Source organism: Narcine bancroftii, chromosome 2, assembly GCF_036971445.1.
Source record: "Narcine bancroftii isolate sNarBan1 chromosome 2, sNarBan1.hap1, whole genome shotgun sequence".
NCBI lineage: Eukaryota > Metazoa > Chordata > Chondrichthyes > Torpediniformes > Narcinidae > Narcine > Narcine bancroftii.
In genome coordinates, this window is record NC_091470.1 from 24543285 (window position 1) to 24563191 (window position 19907).

Consider the following 19907-nt stretch of genomic DNA (forward strand, 5'->3'; position numbering starts at 1 on the left):
CCTACGCCCGGCCTGCCCCCAACCGCCCTACGCCCGGCCTGCCCCCAACCGCCCTACGCCCGGCCTGCCCCCAACCGCCCTACGCCCGGCCTGCCCCCAACCGCCCTACGCCCGGCCTGCCCCCAACCGCCCTACGCCCGGCCTGCCCCCAACCGCCCTACGCCCGGCCTGCCCCCAACCGCCCTACGCCCGGCCTGCCCCCAACCGCCCTACGCCCGGCCTGCCCCCAACCGCCCTACGCCCGGCCTGCCCCCAACCGCCCTACGCCCGGCCTGCCCCCAACCGCCCTACGCCCGGCCTGCCCCCAACCGCCCTACGCCCGGCCTGCCCCCAACCGCCCTACGCCCGGCCTGCCCCCAACCGCCCTACGCCCGGCCTGCCCCCAACCGCCCTACGCCCGGCCTGCCCCCAACCGCCCTACGCCCGGCCTGCCCCCAACCGCCCTACGCCCGGCCTGCCCCCAACCGCCCTACGCCCGGCCTGCCCCCAACCGCCCTACGCCCGGCCTGCCCCCAACCGCCCTACGCCCGGCCTGCCCCCAACCGCCCTACGCCCGGCCTGCCCCCAACCGCCCTACGCCCGGCCTGCCCCCAACCGCCCTACGCCCGGCCTGCCCCCAACCGCCCTACGCCCGGCCTGCCCCCAACCGCCCTACGCCCGGCCTGCCCCCAACCGCCCTACGCCCGGCCTGCCCCCAACCGCCCTACGCCCGGCCTGCCCCCAACCGCCCTACGCCCGGCCTGCCCCCAACCGCCCTACGCCCGGCCTGCCCCCAACCGCCCTACGCCCGGCCTGCCCCCAACCGCCCTACGCCCGGCCTGCCCCCAACCGCCCTACGCCCGGCCTGCCCCCAACCGCCCTACGCCCGGCCTGCCCCCAACCGCCCTACGCCCGGCCTGCCCCCAACCGCCCTACGCCCGGCCTGCCCCAACCGCCCTACGCCCGGCCTGCCCCCAACCGCCCTACGCCCGGCCTGCCCCCAACCGCCCTACGCCCGGCCTGCCCCCAACCGCCCTACGCCCGGCCTGCCCCCAACCGCCCTACGCCCGGCCTGCCCCCAACCGCCCTACGCCCGGCCTGCCCCCAACCGCCCTACGCCCGGCCTGCCCCCAACCGCCCTACGCCCGGCCTGCCCCCAACCGCCCTACGCCCGGCCTGCCCCCAACCGCCCTACGCCCGGCCTGCCCCCAACCGCCCTACGCCCGGCCTGCCCCCAACCGCCCTACGCCCGGCCTGCCCCCAACCGCCCTACGCCCGGCCTGCCCCCAACCGCCCTACGCCCGGCCTGCCCCCAACCGCCCTACGCCCGGCCTGCCCCCAACCGCCCTACGCCCGGCCTGCCCCCAACCGCCCTACGCCCGGCCTGCCCCCAACCGCCCTACGCCCGGCCTGCCCCCAACCGCCCTACGCCCGGCCTGCCCCCAACCGCCCTACGCCCGGCCTGCCCCCAACCGCCCTACGCCCGGCCTGCCCCCAACCGCCCTACGCCCGGCCTGCCCCGTAGTTCAAACTTCTGTCTCTGTTCAACTTAAATACATTCATTTACTCCAGCACTTTAAGAAATAGAGAATTTCCAAGATTTGCAAATCTCCCAAGATATGGAGTTGTTCCTCGTCTCCATTTCTTCACAATGCTCTATAACCTTTCTGCATGGCAAATATTAGGTTATTTATGGAATACTTGGTGTTTATTTGGATGAGGGACAATTGCAAGATGTTCACTGTCATCCAGAACAAACCAATCTAGTTGATGCTATCTGCCATCCTCCGTATCGTTTCCTCACACTAGGAGTACATAATGCTCTGTGCACCAGCTAGGAAATACACTGCAGTTATTCTTGTTGGCTACTTGATCAACATCTCAAATTCTTTACCTTTATCACCATGCAGGTGTGGCATGATTAGTATAAGTGGTTAGCATAACTCTAATATACTGCTTGCGATCTGGAGTGTCATTTGAATATTGTGCTGTCTGTAAGGAGTTTGTACTTCCCATGACTGTGTGGCTTTTCTCCTGGAGCTCTGGTTTCCTTCCACCCCTCCCCCCCCCTTCAAACCTTACCGTGGGTTGTGGATCTATTGGGTCTAATTGACAAAATGGGCTCGTGAACGTGTGTTACGTGCCCAGAGGACCCATAAACCCAGCAGCAATGGATATTCACCGACAAATGGTTTCTTAAACAAAAGTTGCTTTTAATTATCTTTAAACATGAAAACAGAATTACACTTTAACTTATCACTATTAACTTAACTTTTGTAATAACTTAACTTTTGTAATGTGTGTGTAAGTTCAGAAAAGTTCTTTGGTTCACAGTCCAATCTCACTTCTCATTCCTCCAAGTTCACTGGTTGCAGGCAATTCTTGTACTGGGCACAGAATTTAACATTTATGAAGTTCACCAGACTTTGGTGCTTGAAAGGTAAATAGGAAGGTTCTTTTCTGTTTTCAGAGAGTGATGTGTTGTTCCAGGACATCCACACTGATTTACTTCCATCAGTCACCTCCACCTCTGACCAATGCTTCAGTTTTGCTGATGAAACTTGCCCCCTTCAGGGTTCTCCAGATGATAACCTCTTTCTTTCAGGTCACCACAGAGTGTCTTTTTGTTTCTTTTATTCCAAATGAAACATTAGACAGCCTGTCCTGTCCTCTTGCATGTACCACAAGGGCTTTGATGAGGCTGAACCAAGAACTCACAACCCATCTTCCAAATGGGACTTTCCACAAGCTTGCCAGCTTGTCCTGTTCCAGTCCCAACTGCTGTTTCTGGCTGTAGCTCTGTAGAAGTGAACACCCACACCCACACACCTTTCCCATTTTATCTCCCCAAAATATTTCTATATACTCTGTCACAGTACACTGCATGGGATTCGAACCCCGGCCCCAATCGCTGGTGCTGTAAATGCGTGGTGCTGACTACACAGCCCAAGTTTTAATTTGTGTTCGTGCACAGCAGGCTGCCACAGTGAAGTGATAATGACCGTGGCAAAACATCTTCTCCTCCCCCCCACCTCTCCTCTTCAACACAATCACAATGGGTTTGTTTTCAGCCACTTGAGAGGCTTTACAGATAAAATGGCAAATGCTGAGAAGTGAGCATGAAAACAGAAGATACGGATTGAGGGCACTGCACTGGAATTGATAATGGTGCCTCTTCTGAAGCCTTAGCTGGCCTTCATGTTAACTGGGTCGTAGAGTTTCACAGCAGTGAAGCATGCCCCTCAGCCACTGACCATGCTGGCCTTCAAGTATCTATCAGCACTGGCTTCACTGCACTCCCAGCATTTCATACTGAATTTGAAAGAAGTTCTGCCAAGCCATTTACTGAACTGCAACTCATTTAGAAACAAAATGAGAACAGAAAGAGACCGTTAAACCTCTTAAGCCTGGTCCAGCTTTTTGATAAATTATGTTTGACCCGCCTCTTCATCTCTTTGCCATCAGCAGGGAGCTCCATCCTTCATTAGCAGGCAAAGAAGACTTGCCATTATGTCAACCTTCCACAGGAGCTCTATCAAGAGCATCCTGGCCAGCTTTCATCACAGTGTGGTATGGTTGCCGCAGAGAAATGGATCAGAGGTCCATTCACAGGACCATGAGAGTAGCAAAGAAGATCACTGGAGTTTCCCTTTCCCCCCCCCCCCCCCCTCCCACCCCAAAACCAAATGATGTGGTCTACTGGGATAATTATCTGAAGAGAGGGGTGCAAAATCATTGATGACCACTTCCAACCCATACACAGCATCTTTCAGCTGCTCAAGTTGGGAAAGAGATAAAGGAGTATCAGGGCCAGCAGGACCAGGCTGAGAAGCAGTATCTTCCCACTGGCAATGAGAATGCTGAACAACCAAGAAACTGCTCACACCATCTGAAACTCTCTTATTCACAAAAAAATATTTATTTATTTGTACATATGAATGTTGCATTTGTATTGTCTGTATGTGTGTTATTTTTGGTTGTCTCCGTGTTTTGCACTGAGGACTGGAAACCGCTGTTTTGTCAGGTGGTACTTGTGCAATCAGATGATAATAGACTTGAGAAACATTTGGAGATGGAGAACATGATCTCATTTGTCCACTGAAATTACCTGACCTGCTTTCAGTGTTTTAATGTTTCCAGAATCTGGAGTATGTTTGTAGCCATGCTGTGAAGAAGCTGCTATTAAGGTAATAGCCATGAGTATTTTCACAAGAGGAATGTGATATTAGAATAAGCAAACTTTTCAAGAAGAATTGGTCTCCATTTTAAATAATGTTGAGCGAAGCTTTTTCTTTCAACAGAATGACATAATGAGCTTGTTTTTCTTAATTTCCAAGTAAAAACTGCTCGCCAAAGTTCTTTGTGATTGTTGGTTCTTTTAAAAGCTGAATGTGCAATAATAAACCTTGGATTAAAATCTCCTTGGTCTCTTGCTTTCTGCGATAACTATCAATAAATTAAACATAAATGTAGGGATATGAATGAGAAATTTGTGGTTAAATTAAGTTTGTAGAGGGGAAATTAGGCTGGACATTAGGAAGATATGAGGAAATATTGTGGATGTTGACACTCAACTGGTCATGAAACATCTAAGGCAAAGGAATTAGATTTAATGGTTCACATTGTTGCCTTCACAACAGAATAATTCTCATTAAAATAAAATGACTCATTATTAACTGCTGGAAGATATTAAAAGGTTGGGAGAATGAACAAATTCAAAGTGGCAAAGGAATGTAATAAGAACATAGAATTAGGCCACTCAGTTATTCAAATCATGCCTGATTTATTGTTTCAACCCAATTTTCCTGCCTTTTCCCTTACTAATGAAGAACTTGTTGACTTCTGCTTTAAATTTGCCTAATGACCTGGCCTCCACAGCCATCTGTGGCAAAGAATTCTATATATTCTCTGCACTCCAGCTGATGAATCTGCATCTATTCTAAAAGGGGCATCCCTTTATTCTGAGGCTGTGCCCTTTGGTTGGAGGTTCTCCCATTACAGGAAACATCATCCACACTCTATCTCGCCTTTTCTTTATCTATTATGTTTCAATGAGATCCCCTCTCATCCTTCCAAATTCTTGCAAGCATGGGCCTGGAGCCATCAAATGCTTCTTGGACATTTGCCCTCTTCCCTGGGATCATTCTTGTATTCCTCCTATGGATCTTCTCAAAACCAGTGCCTTCCAAAAATATGGGGCCAAAAACTACATGCAATACTCCACATGTGGTCTGACCGATGCTTTAGAAAGCCTCCGTATAAGGCCAGGTTTCATTTCAGGTCATTCTGGCCACCAGCCCAGTAGCTAGCCAATCCAGGGCAGGACTCTCTTCCTGCTGGGCTGCCAGGTACTGGTGGGCTGGTGCATCTTGCAGCTCTGGGCCCAAGGCAGGCCGCATGTGCATGGGCCTGCTGCACAACTGCTGCTTGCACACTAGGTGAGCCCTCGGTGACATAGTGAGTTGTCTATCCCAACGTGTGAAGATTGACTCTGGCAGATTGAGCAGATGAGACCAATGGAAGATCCAATGGTCAAGAAGGTGGTCTCTGCAAGCATTATGGAAAATGAAGAACACAAGAAGACACAAAAGATGTCCTGGTCATCCTCACTGCGCCTCGACCCAGCTCCAGCCATCTTGATTTTTGTCTTGCCACTGGATCCAGATGAGAATTGGGAAGAAAGAGAGGAGGCTGATGCTGTGCAACTCTCCCTCACTTTAATCCAGATCAAGTGCTAGTCTCTATGAGCATCATTTGTTCAAACTTTGAAGTCCTGTGGTGATGGGCGAGTAACGAAGCAGTGGGTGTGGATACACTGGGAGCTGTCGTTATGGTGGACCTGCACACAGGTCTAATGGTTGTTTCTCGCTGACGGAAGCAGCAGTGAAACTTGGCATCTATCTATGTGACTGAGCAGGAACACATCTCTGTAGCATGAGGAAGGGGCTAGAAAAAATGCCCTAAACTTTGCCTGGTTCACTGAACCCTCGCCAGTTTTTCACCAGCTGGCAGAGATCCCATCTTGGTGGTCGAACAAACACAGCAAAATGCAAGTTAACACTGTTCACCATTGGCACTTGGAATGTGCACACGTTTTTGGACAAGCCTACAGCAGATAGATCAGAGAAAAGAACAGCCTTTGTTGGCAGAGGGCATGCAAGATACAACATTGACACATTGCAGCCCTGAGTGAGTCTCGTTTTGCCAATGAAGGTCAGCTGACTAAAACTGGAGTGGTTACACTTTTTTCTGGCGCAGTCGTGGCAGTGATGAACGTTGTGACGCTGGAGTTGGATTTGCCTTCAGGAGCCACCTTGTTCAAAAGCGCCAGTCTCCCCGAGGGTGTGAACGACTGGCTCATGACACTGCAGCTTCCGCGACAAAAACAGAAGTTAAGCCACCCTAATCGGCACTTATGCCCCCATAATGGCCAACCCAGATGAGACAAAAGACGGGTTTTGTGAAGAACTAGATGCCTTTAATGCAAGAATAGGGTGTGACACTGCAGCCTGGCAGGGAGTCATTGGAAGACAAGTATAATAGTAACGGCCTACTCTTACAAAAGACCTATGCAGGACATGACCTCCTCATCACCAACACAACTTTGTGCCTGCCTGCAACAAGATCTCCTGGATGTATCCCTGCTCTAAGCATTGGCATCTTATTGACTATGTCATTGTCAGCAGAAAAGACAGGCAGGATCTCAGAGTGACCAAGGTCATGTCCAACTGACTGTTGGACAGATTACAGGCTCATTGTCTCCAAAATTAAGCTCCAAATCAGATTCAAGAGGCGACCACAAGGAAGCAAGGCCATGAAAAAATCATTATGGCCAGGCTGAAGATCCCCAGTGTAGCTTCAGCACTGGCTGAAGACTTAGAAACCAAACTTGCCGACCTACACCTTGTAGGCAGCGCTGAGGACGACTGAGAATGCTTCTGGGATGCTGTCCATTTATCTGCACTGAAGATGCTAGGACCTTCTTCCCGCAAGCAGCATGACTGGTTCGATGAAAATGATGAGGAGATAGAGGCTCAACTTGTTGAATGAACCATCATCAGTTGCCAAGAAAAACAGCTTCACTAGTACTCACAGGACCATCCAGAATAAACAGTGTTAAATGCAAGCTGCCTGGCTGAGCACCAAGGCACATGAAATACAAGGATATGCTGACAGAAATGACTTGAAATGGTTTTATGAAGCCCTCAATGCTCTCAGGAGTCGTCGTTCTCCCCCCCCACCCCATCCCGAGTACAGATGGTACAACTCTCATTACAGAGAAGGCTCATATCACGCAGAGATGGGTTGAACACTTTGAAGCCATCCTCAACCGACTGTCATCTATCAACAATGAGGTGATAAGCAGCATTCTCCAGGTGGACAACAAAAGCGCCATCGATAGTAGCCAAAGTCACGAAAACTGTAAGCCATCTATCCAGTAGCAAAGCTTCAGAGGCAGACGCCATACCTGCAGAGATCTACAAAGATGATGAAGTTCACCGAGCTGTTCCAGTTTTTTTGGACACTAGGATTCATTCTTCAGGAACTTAAAGATGCATTAATTATACACCTCTACAAGGGGAAGGGTAATCGACAAGTATGCGACAATCACCAGTGTATCCTGCTGCTTTCCATCGCAGGGAAAAACCCTTGCAAGAGTCCTGTTAAATCATCTGGTCACTCATCTGGAACTGGGCCTGTTGCCAGAGTCATTGAGGCTTCCGCAAAGGTTGAGGGACTATTGACGTGATTTTTGTCGTGTGCCAACTTCAGGAGAAGTGTCAGGAGAAGAATCGCAAACTCTACGTAACCTTTGTTGGCCTCACAAAAAGTCTTCAATGTTGTCAGCCGATGAGGTCTGTGGAGGATCCTGTCAAAGTTCGGCTGCCCTGCCAAATTCATTCACATTGTTTGTCAGTTCTACGACGGCCAAAGTGCTGGATGGCGGAGAATCCTCCAAGGCATTCCCAGTCACCAATGGCGTCAAGCGCCCACAGTGTTCAGCATGGTGTTTACTGCCATGTTGAATGATGCCTTCAGGTACAGTGGATGGGAAGCCCTTCAACCTGAGGAGACTTCAAGCTATTACCAAAGTGAAGGAAACTGTTTTGAGAGACCTGCTGCTGACTGCGCCCTGTCTGCTGGCTCAGAGCCGGAGATGCAAGTCAGTGTGGACAAATTCTTCATGGCTTTTCAGCTTTGGACTCGCCATCAATATTAAAAAGACTGAAGTCATGTACCATGTTCTGCATACAGAACCTAAAACTTAAAGTGCAGAAAGTACAGGTTGTGGACCCTCTCCCAAGTATTGATTATTGATACAGAAGTTGTCTACAGAATAGCAAAGGGAAGTTTTCCCTTTGCTTTCGGAGGGCTGCGTTCCACTGCATGGGAACATTGAGGAATCAGTCCAGCAACAAAACTGAAGGTCTACAGAATCGTGGTACTCGTTACCCTCCTGTATGCCTGTGAAACGTGGACTGTGTATTGAAGACCTGGAGGACAGCTCAACCATTTTCAGATGTCTTCACACAATATTAAGCATCAGATGGCAAGACAGAGCCAGACACTGAAATTCTCTTTAGAGCAAAATGACCATCAGTCCAAACACTGTTGATGAGAGCACAGACCCGGTGGGCAGGTCATGTCATCCGTATCTGTATTCTTTTTTGGGGAACTCTCTTCTATGGATGCTTGCATGGAGGGCAGAGAAATTTTACAAAGACACACTAAAGGCCTCCCTGAAGTCACTTGACATAGTCATAACCACCTGGGAAACACTCGCACAAAACCGCCATACCTGGTGTGGCCATATCCACATGGGCTGTCAAGCTAATGAAGCAAGACCCACTGCTAAAGCACAACATAAGCGCAAGTCCATATCCATCAGTGCAACAAGTGCAGTGTCCTCATGTCTGCCCAACATGTGTCAGGACATTCTGTGTCTGAATTGGCTTGACCAGTCATCTTCGTACACACTGCATCCAATCTTTTTAATTTTTTAAAATTTAATAAGTCGCAATAATTCAAAACTTTCCACTTTACATACATAAATTCATATTATATAGTGACAGTTTCCATTTTCTCCCCATCCCTCCTCCCTCTCGTCGCCCCCAAAAAGGTGTCATCTGGTTATTATTCAATTTTTATTGACTCGATAAATGATACATATTATTTGGTAACATACATTCTACTACCTCTTTGAGGATTGGAGGTTGAATCTGGCAGTCACCAATAAACTTTATATATGGTTCCCAGATTTAATTTAAATTGTCCAAAATGATCTCTTAAGTTGTAGATAATTTTTTTCTAATGGAATAATGCGATCTATTTCTATATACCAGCGCTGTATTTTCAAAGATGTTTCCATTTTCCAAGTTGTTCCTATGCACTTTTTTTGCTGTTGCTAAAACCATCATAATAAATTGTTTTTGAGATCTACCCAATTTTAACTGTAAGCCTTTATCATTTTTATTATTTAATAGAAAATTTTATTTGATTTGATATTAGATTCAATTTATCCCATAAAAAAATTACTTTTTCACATGTCCAAATTGAACGTAGTATTGTACCAATTTCTTTACAATGGAAGCATTTATTTGATAATCTGGGATTCCATCCTTTTAATTTTTGTGCTGTAATATATAACCTATGTAACAAATTACATTGTATCATACGGTACTGAGTATTTATTGTGTTTATCATAATACCAATACATAGTTCAGACCAAGTTTTGTTTTTATCTGTATATTTAAATCCTCTTCCCAACGTTGTTTTGATTTGAACATTTCTTTATTATTTTTATTATTTTGTAATATCTAATAATATATCCAAAGCAGCTTGACTCAGGTAGCCTTAACCACATCCAATCTTAAAGTGGCTAGTGATGTCGAGGTCTTCATCGACGACGACGGATGAATGACATAAAGCCTCAGCATTAATTTTCTATAGCCTAGTCCTTTGGAAGTGCAAACATTGCATTTGCCTTCCTTACAGACTCTGCCTCCAAACTAACCTTTGGTGAATCCTGCACTTGGACCCCCAAGTCTATTTGGACCAGCACTTTCAGAATTTTCTCTCCATTTAGAAATTATACCGAGCCTTTATTCCCTCTACCAAAGTGTATTATCATACACTTCCCTATGCTATATCTGTCGCTACTTGGCCCGTTTTTCCAACCTACCCAAGTCCTTCTGAGACTCCCTGCTTCCTTAACACTAACTGCTCCTCCATCTATCTTTGTATCATCCACAATTTCGAATGCTGTAATGTAAAATTTTTTAATTTGTTTGCCTAGGTTTGGAGCTTGACCACCAGCAAAGAGGAGCAATAAGGTTGTGCTTGAACAGTCCAAAACACTTGTTACAGAACAAGTAGAGAGGTGTGTTCTGTAGAGATCGCCGAACTACAAGGATGTAATTTTGCATGTTAGAGAGGTAACTGAATAGATCGAAGAAGGCGTTACCAAAGCTGGAGAGTTTGAACTATGTGGAATGTTTGGATACACTTCTTCTGTTATCTTCTTTGGGACAATTTCACAATTGTTCTGAAAATTATTTAAAAAGAACTATCTGCCACCTTTAACTGATAGGTCAGTTACAAGGCATATGACAGCTTCCACAAACAGAAATCAGATCTCCATTCAGATATTGATTTGGAGCTTACTGCTGGCAGAGACAATGGCTGTATCATTCCTAAATTAGAAGTGACACTCTAGAGACTTTGTATTCCTAAGAACTTCTCATTAGAATATTAAGCAAGGCATGATGTCTTCTCTAACTCACCGGAGTGTGAGCCCAGATTTTCATTCTTTAATACCAAAAGTGGAATTTGTGCTGCAACAAGCCCAAAGGACTCAAAAACCCAGCAGTAATAGATATTCACCAAGGCAAATGGTTACTTAAACAAAAGTTGTTTTGAATTATCTTTAAACATGAAAGCAGGATCACACTTTAATTACCACTAATAACTAACTTAACCCCCTTCTAATTCTAAGCGCACATGTATATTAAGGTGTATGCAAGTTTAGAAAAGTTCTTTGATTTACAGTCCATTCTCAGTTCTCATTCCTCCAAGTTCACTGGTTGCAGGCAATTCTTATACTGTGCACAGAATTTAACATTTATGAAGTTCACCAGGCTTTGGTGCTTAAAAAGTAAACGGTTACTGCTCAGGAAGGTTCTTGTCGGTTTTCAGAGAGATGTATTATTCCAAGACATCCACAACCGACGTACTTCGATCAGTCACCTCTGTCTTGCTGACGAAACTTGCCCCCTCCGGGTTCTCCAGATGATAACCTCGCTTTCAGGTCACCACAGAGTTCCTTTTTGTTTCCCTTATTTCAAGCGAAACATTAGGCAGCCAGTCCTCTCCTCTTGTATGAACCACAAGGGCTTTGACCAGGCTGAACCTGTCTTCAAAATAGGGGTTTTCCACAAGCTTGCCAGCTTGTCCTGTTCCAGTCCCAGCTGTTGCTGACTGCAACACTGTAGAACTGAATCTCTCTGAAATCTCTCCAAAAAAAAAACACATGACCCTCTTAGAACAGCAAACAACACTCCCAGACAGCCTGTGACTCCGAACCTACTCCTCCGAGTTCTTTCATCTGTTGCTTTTCAAAACGGAAATCCATAGTGAGGTCTCCTGGGCATTCTCCAAAGATTGTTCAAAGGCTCTTGGAGCTGACAAGCTTGAGCAGAGAACTGTTTTGAAGTTTGTATGTGACCTATACTTGTGACAGAGTATATAGAAACGTTTTTGGGAAATAAATTTGAAAGGTTTGTTAGAGTAGGTAACATGCAACACTTTAAAACATATTATTTAAAATACTGGAGCTCTGCCCCATGCTAGACTTGTCGGGGTCAATAGTCTTTGCAAGAGGTTTGAAGAGTGCCCAAGAGACTTCACTAATAAATTGTTGTTTACAAAAAGGCAACAGATGAAAGAGCACGTCAGAGCTGCTTTCTGTCTGGAGGGGAGCTTCCTGTTCTAAGAGGGTCATGTAGTTTTGGCAAGCAGAGAGAGTCAAACAGGATTTCTCTCTGAGAGAGAGATCACTTCTACAGTGATCAGGAGAAGCTGGAAAACTTGTGGAAAATCCCATTTGGAAGACAGGTTTGTAAGTGCTTTGTTCTGCCTGGTCAAAGCCCTTGTGGTTCATGCAAGAGGAGAGGACTGGTTGTCTAATGTTTCACTTGGAATAAGAGAAACACAAAGACACTGTGGTGACCTGAAAGAAAGAGGTGATCATCTGGAGAACCCTGAATGGGGCAAGTTTCATCAGCCAGACACTGAAGTGGTTGATTAAAAAGGAATCATTTGTGGATGTCTTGGAACAACAAATCTCTCTCTGAAAACAGAAAAGAACCTTCCTGAGCGGTAACCGTTTACCTTTTAAGCACCAAAGCCTGGTGAACTTTATAAATGTTAAATTCTGTGCACAGTATAAGAATTGCCTGCAACCAGTGAACTTGGAGGAATGAGAAGTGAGATTGGACTGTGAACCGATGAACTTTTCTAAACTTACATACACATCTGCTTAGAATTAGAAGGGAGTTAAGTCAATAGTGATAAGTTAAAATTTGATTCTATTTTCATGTTTAAAGATGATTAAAAGCAACTTTTGTGTAAGAAACCATTCGTCTTGGTGAAGATCTATTGCTGCTGGGTTTTGGGGTCCCCTGGGCCTGTAACATACTAAGAAAACTTGTCATACTTTATCTCCCAAAATCATATCTATATAATATAAAACACAACATATTCTGTCACAGTGCGCTCATAACTTTTCTTACAATGTGAAGTTTCAGGTGAGGTGGGGTGTTGTCCAGGCCTTGGTGCAGCCTGAAACTGGATCTTTTTATGTATTTTTGGCTAAAAAAATATAACAAATAAAAAAGAAAATGTACCTCAAACTATTGATAAGAATAATGTATGGCAACCATGTCAGTCCCATTTATTGAAATAATTGAGGGAAAAAAGATAACAATATAATCTAATCTAACCCCTCCCCCTAGTCAAGGTTACCTTGTATGTTCAGTAATGAAAGAAAAATCATAATAATGTGGGATCACTGGTGACCCCTGGAGAACAGGCAAAGAATCGCCAGAACATATAGCAATTATTAATTCTTCCTATTCTAAAAAAAAATTAAATGAATGGGCCCCATAATTTCATAAATTGAAACTTTCTATCTTTAATATGATATCTGATTTTTCTCTAACTTAAGACATAACATCATATAGCCACTGCATATGAGTAGGGGATGAATCTCCTTTCCATTTCAATAAAATAGCTTGTCTGGCTATCAAGGTAATAAAAATGAAGACATTTTCCTGAGATGCCAATAAAGGTTGATCTGAGTCACGAGAAAAACTAAAGAGCAATTAATGTGCAGGGTTCCAAATTAATCTTGAAAATTGTTGATAGAGTTTGAAAAATCTCTTTCCAGAATCTCACTTAAATTTGGGCATTCCCAAAACACATGAATCAAGAGAAGCTTTGAAAATTTTTACATTTCGCACAAAATGGATCAAAATCGAGATAGAAATGAGATCATTCAAGTTTGGACTTGAGTTCTATGCACCACCTTAAAATGTTATCAGCAATTGTCTTGCACAAAATGAGGAATGGAATCATTAATCAAACTGAGTGTAGAGTATCAATCTTCCACTGAAAATGTTATGTTCCAAGTGTAGTTCAATATCTTTTTTGATCCTAGCCACAGAGACTAAATTTAAGTCCAATAAATTATTAGAAATATATACTATTAATCCACCATGAAAATACAGATATATGATGGGACCAGAATATCAAATTACTGACAAGAAAACTTCATTTGTGTTTGGATAAATTTAATTTTTTTTGGTCTGTAGGTGCAGTCACTAATCAGGCAAATGATTATCACCTTTTTCATGTTTTTACTTCAGATATGTATCAACTCTCTTTCTTTGGCTTGGCTTCGCGGACGAAGATTTATGGAGGGGGTAAAAAGTCCACGTCAGCTGCAGGCTCGTTTGTGGCTGACAAGTCCGATGCGGGACAGGCAGACGCGGTTGCAGGGGAAAATTGGTTGGTTGGGGTTGGGTGTTGGGTTTTTCCTCCTTTGCCTTTTGTCAGTGAGGTGGGCTCTGCGGTCTTCTTCAAAGGAGGTTGCTGCCCACCAAACTGTGAGGCGCCAAGATGCACGGTTTGAGGCGTTAGTGACAAACAAAGTACCAAAATGGGGAAAGCGGGTAAAGAAGATGCTCTTTGCAGTCTGTAAAAGGATTAAAAAAAAATTAAGTGTTTTAAATTTAGCACTAGCACACTCTTCAGCCCACAAGCCCGTATCACTCAAATGCACCTATTAACTTACAATCCCCATGTGTTTTTGGAGGGTGGAAGGAAACCAAAACACTTGGAGGAAACGCACACAAGCATGGGGAGAAGGTTCAAACTCCTTGCAGACAGCACCGGGTTCAGAGCCAGGTCACTGGTGCTGTAATCGTCTTGTGCCACTCTTATTCAGTGCCGATTTATTCAATTCTACAAATTGGTTATGTGATTCAATCTGTCAAAAGCAAAATGATTTGGGAGAATGATAATCTTGTGTAACTGTGGAACTAAAATTAGTTTGCATGAAAATTGGAAAAGACCCAGAAGAGAGAAGCTACCATGTATACTCATGTAATAGTCCACCTTCCCCTCGCCCCCACTCTCTTTGGCCAAAAAAATCATGTGTTTTTCTTATGATTCATGTAAAAATCAGAATACTGGCCTATTTTTGGTCTCTGCTGGCAGCCCATCAGAGTTCCTGATGCCACGACCACTCCCCCTCAGCTGTCCGTCCATCAGAGCTGCCAATGCCTTGATGACCGACGCGAGCTCCCAATGCCCTGACTAGATCCTCATCCTGGCTGCCCGCCCACCAGTGCTCCTAATGCCTTGGGCACAAATTCACTCCGAGGCCCTGGCTGCCCACCCATCCGAGCTATGTGTGACCCCCATTATGGACTTACTACCTGGTCCTGGATATCTGAGCTCCTGACACCTTGAACAATGCAGGTACTTACTGCAGTCAAAAGTATGAGCAGTGTAAAAGTCCCCCCACCCCCATTATTTTTTTGCTGACCATGAATGCTTGCCGTAGTCATTTGTCCATCTGAGCTTCTGACGCCCTGATTGCTCACCAGAGGTCCCAATGCCCTCACTGTGGATCCTCACCCCAGCTGCCCGCCCACCTGAACCTCCAATGGCTTAGCATAGACTCTCTCCGAGGCCCTGGCTGCCTGCCCATCTGAGCTCCATATGACCCCAACATGGACTTACCACCTGGTCCTGGTCATCTGAGCTCTTGATGCCTTGAAAGACACAATCAACAAAGTGTGGCCTGTGTAGAAGTTTAACTGTATCCCCACCTCTCCAAAATTGACCCGAAAAATTGGTCCAGAATCTCGACTAGTACATGAGTGTAAATCGTAGACTTGCAACTTAGATTGCGACACATCTGCTCAAATATGTAAACGTTGTAGGTGGGAGATGTATGCTTGGAGCTAATGATGGCAGTTGTATTGTTTTGTGTGGCAGCAGCTTTCTCTGGCGCCGTGCGCGCCGTGCTCAGAGCTTTTAAGTTGTGTCCTTTTGTAACATTTTGGATTTGTACTGTCAGATTGGCATGCTGGGTTTTGAGCTTAGTTGGATAAAGCTATCTTTTAGCTGGGGAATTAATTACATCAATAAACTTGGCAGCTACCGAGCTGGTACGTAGATGTAATAGTAGTGATTGGTATTTGGAATCTGATCCCTTCTCACTGTAAATGCAGCTGGCCTGAGGTGAACCTGATGGAACATATTCAGCTGACTGTGACATGGTAAATGTGTGGCAGGCTGCTGTTTGCATCATTAACATCTATCTCCCTGAGGATCAAAAATTTGAAATTGTACTTTTTTTTTCCCAGAAACTAGTTTTTGGGAACAGAATGGGTTGAGGAATTTACAGATTTCAAGCATCCATTGTCTCCTGTGTGAGCAAGGCTGTTATTTGTCTTGAAACTGAAGATTATATTTGCAAAACAAAAATTCCTTTAAGAAAATAATTATGCATTTTTTTTTGTAAATGGTATAATTTTAGCATTTTTTTTGCTTTTGTTTTCCATTGGCACAAACTTTCTGCTGTGATATTTTCCACATCTTCCAACTAGTGATGGTTATTTTGGATCTTGGCCATTGCTAATTTGGTAGTGATCCTTCCTCATGCTCAGACTAAAAACAAAGCAATCGATGACGGTCTTTCAGATAAAAGCAGGGCCATTCTCTCTACTTTCCAGGCTAACATTTTAACCCTCAATCAATCTACATAAAATTGGTACTGCTGGCCCTTGCTACATGCATGTTTTCTGCGGCATTTCCCACCGAAGCAACTTCAAAATTCCATTGACTGGAAATTGCTCTCTGGTGATTGAAGGGAAACACTGAAGTCTGCAGACACTGCAATTGTAGTTAAAAACAAAGAAAAGCAACAGATGAAAGAATTGTGAGGATGAGGTTTGCAGCTGCAGGCTGTCTGAGTGCAATTTGCTGTTCTAAGGGGTCATGTGGTTTTGCAAGCAGAGAATGTCAACCAGGTTTTTTTCCTCCGAGAGAGAATTCAGTTCTGCAGTGCTAGAGTTCAGCAGCAGCTGCTGGGACAAGCTGGGACAAGCTGGCAAGCTTGTGGAAAAACCCCATTTGGAAGATGGGTTGTGAGTTCTTAGTTCAGCCTGGTCAAAGTCTTTGTGGTCCATACAAGAGGAGAGGACTGGCTGCCTAATGTTTCGCTTGAAATAAGGGAAACAAAAAGGAACTCTGTGGTGACCTTAACAAGAGGTTATAAACCCTGATGGGGCAAGTTTCTACAGAAAGACACTGACTTGGCTGATTAGAAGAAATCAGTTTGTGTCCAGCAACCAACAAATCTCCCTCTGAAAACCGACAAGAACCTTTCTGAGTGATAACCATTTACCTTTCAAGCACCAAAGCATGATGAAATTCATAAATGTTAAATTCTTTGCACAGTATAAGAATTGTCTGCAACCAGTAAACCTGGAGGAATGAGAAGTGAGATTGGACTGTGAATCAAATAACTTTTCTAAACTTACACATACTCGTTACATACACATGTGCTTAGAATTAAAAGGGGGATAAGTAAGTTAATAGTAATAAGTTGGAGTTTGATCCTGTTTTTATCTTTAAAGATAATTAAAGCAACTTTTAAGTAACCATTTGTCTTGGTGAATTTCTGTTGCTGCTGGGTTTTGGGGTGCTTTGGGCTCGTAATAACATATTGTCAACAAAATTTAGTAATCACATATTAGAGCACTGCACAGGCATTATGCCCCATGATGTTGTACCAAGCTGTATAAACTGACTCAATTCTCTAAAAAGTGCTTTCACATTGCCCCTGAAACCCAGTATTTAATCATTGTTTCACTTGCCTGTGTGAACACGACGAGCTCAGGATTGGGAGTCATTTTCATCCCGGTACTTAGTGCCAAGGTAGGTAATATTAAGCTGATGCATTTCGCATTGGGTCGCCAATGTTGTAATGCTGCAGGTCCTGACTCCTTTTGCACTAGGATGCTGGGTCCCTCTGTGAAAGGTCGCCTTTTCTTGGTTCAGTATGAACACTCCGATCTGATTGGCTTTAAACATGAGTTGTTCACTCACCAATTTACTGGAATCTCAGTGTGAAAGCACTTTTAAATCTTTAAATGTCCTTATTGTATCAGCCTTCACTACCACCCCTGGTAGTGCATTTCAGGCATCCACCACTCTCTGCACAACACTGAACTTTCACATACCAAACTTGTGTTTTCAGTCTTATTTTATTTTGGTGGGGCATGCATGGCCAACTGGAACAAAATGAAATTATTTTGTAATTAATGAGCAATATATTCTATTAAATGGTAGATGGGTTAAATGATTCCCTCATTCTGCTTCATTTAATATTGCAGAGGTGAGGTGTTTGAGGAGATTCTGTGTGTCACCGAAGACTTAAACTTCTACAGGTTTTCAGTGGAGAGTATTTTGGCTGGTTGCATCACTGTCTGATATGGAGATGCCAACACTCAGGACAATAAAAACTCCATAGGGTTGTTAATTTGACCTGCGACATCATGGACACCAGACCACTCCATCGAGGACATCCACAAGAGGCGGATTTTTAAGAAAGCAGTTTCTATCCTCAAGGACCCCCGCCACCCAGGCCATGCCCTCGTGACTGCTACCATCAGGAAAAAGATACAGGAGCCTAAAGACGAGCACTCAACGGCACAAGGACAGCTTCTTCACCACTGCCAGCAGATTCGTTAATGATCTCTGGTTTATACTTCCTCACTTTGACTTTTTGTGCACTAGTCTTGTAAAGTGGTTTATATAAATGTTTGCACTCAGATGCTGCTGCAAAACAACAAATTTCCTAACTTGTTCATGACAATGAGTAATGTATTGAAATAGCTCCATAAGATGTCAACTCCCATTAATTTGGTGTTCCTGAAACTATCTTTGTCTCTCACATTAGCCAAATCTGATTTAATCAATACACAAAAATACGCAAAACAATTCACTTGCCTCTTTAGTTTATTAATCCGAAATTGCTGTCTTCCAATTTGCTCCATGAACATTTTCTAATCAACTTTGGGGCTTTGTGCCTTTTGGTGGAACTGGATATTTGTACGTGTTGAACTTTACACAAAGCAGAAGTAATTGTCATTAATAAGAATGGGCCTTGATAGGATGTGTCCTCTTGTGCTCACGTGACAATTTGGTGTGTAGTTTCTGCTGGTTTGCCTTTCCCATTGAGGCCTGCTCAGTTGGCCTTTTGACTCCATGTTCAAGGTTGAAGAGCTCATCTTTCCCTGAAATCTATCCTCTGCTTGGGAGGAGTCACGTGATGGAGTAGTGGCCGGTCAGGGAATTCCAGCCCTCTCCTGAAAAGTTTAAAAAAAAAACACACAGAAAGCACAAAGGTACAAGAGTAAAATTTATAATAAAGTAAAAATAAAGGTGAGAAGAAAATGGCAGCGAAGAGAGAAAAGTCGAAAACAACGGAAAGAAAAGAGGAAGAAAGAATGTCGGAAGAAGGTGAAGGCCTTACCTGTCCGAAGAGGCTCGCCGCGGAGAGAGAAGCCCGCTCCCTCAGGTCAGTGGAAGTCCCAGGCTCGGGACTACAAAAATGGCTCGCAGAGCAGAGTAAAAGTGCGCAACCGCGCATGGAAAAAAAACACTGACGGGAGGGGGGAGCAGCTGCGGAGTCGATCTCCACAGCTGAGAGAGACACCTGCAGCACAGCAGCCGGTGCAGAACGCAAACAATAACGACAACAAGAAAGAAGAGGGTAAAAAGAAAACAACAGATGGTCAACCCAGAGGAAGAAGAAGAACAGAAAGAAGTGGAAGAAGAGAAAGGCAAGACAATGGTTGTATCTTTTTTTAAAGAATATATGGAATCAGTGAAAGAATGGCAATTACAAGAATTTAATGAGATAAAAAGAAGAATTAAGAATGCAGAAGAAAAAATGAATAAAATGGAAATGGCCATGTCAGAGTTTGGAAAAAGAGTGGAAAATATGGAAGAATGAGAAACAATTGTAGAAGTGGAAGTAGAGGAATTAAAAGAGAAATTAGAAGAATCTAATAAAAAAGTTAGAGGCACATGAGCTGTTAGCTCAGAAGATAGATATAATAGAAAACTATAATAGAAGAAATAATATAAAGATAGTGGGCCTTAAGGAAGATGAAGAAGGCAAGAATATGAGAGAATTTATAAAAGATTGGATCCCCAGGGTCCTGGGAAGACCAGAATTACAGGAAGAAATGGAAATAGAGAGGGCACATAGAACTTTAGCCCCGAAACCACAACCGCAGCAAAAACCAAGATCCATTTTAGTAAAATTCTTAAGATATACAACAAGA

General features: G+C 44.6%; 1 protein-coding gene across 8 annotated transcripts in view; it reads left to right on the plus strand.

Moving 5' to 3' along the window:
- Window positions 1-19907, plus strand: part of setd3 (SET domain containing 3, actin histidine methyltransferase) — a 156986-nt gene that overhangs the window by 31695 nt on the left and 105384 nt on the right. Inside the window, exons 1-2 of one of the 8 annotated variants that reach the window (XM_069916146.1) lie at window positions 10277-10360; window positions 13905-14046. The exons of 5 other annotated variants lie outside the window; for them this stretch is intronic. Coding sequence is in view for 1 of the 3 variants with exons in the window: in XM_069916143.1 (XP_069772244.1) it covers window positions 10405-10415 (11 nt within the window). In the remaining 2 variants the exon portion in view is untranslated. Of the gene's footprint in view, window positions 1-10276; window positions 10416-13904; window positions 14047-19907 lie in introns of those variants that run through there. 2 more of the 8 variants (XM_069916148.1, XM_069916143.1) reach the window with 2 other exon arrangements.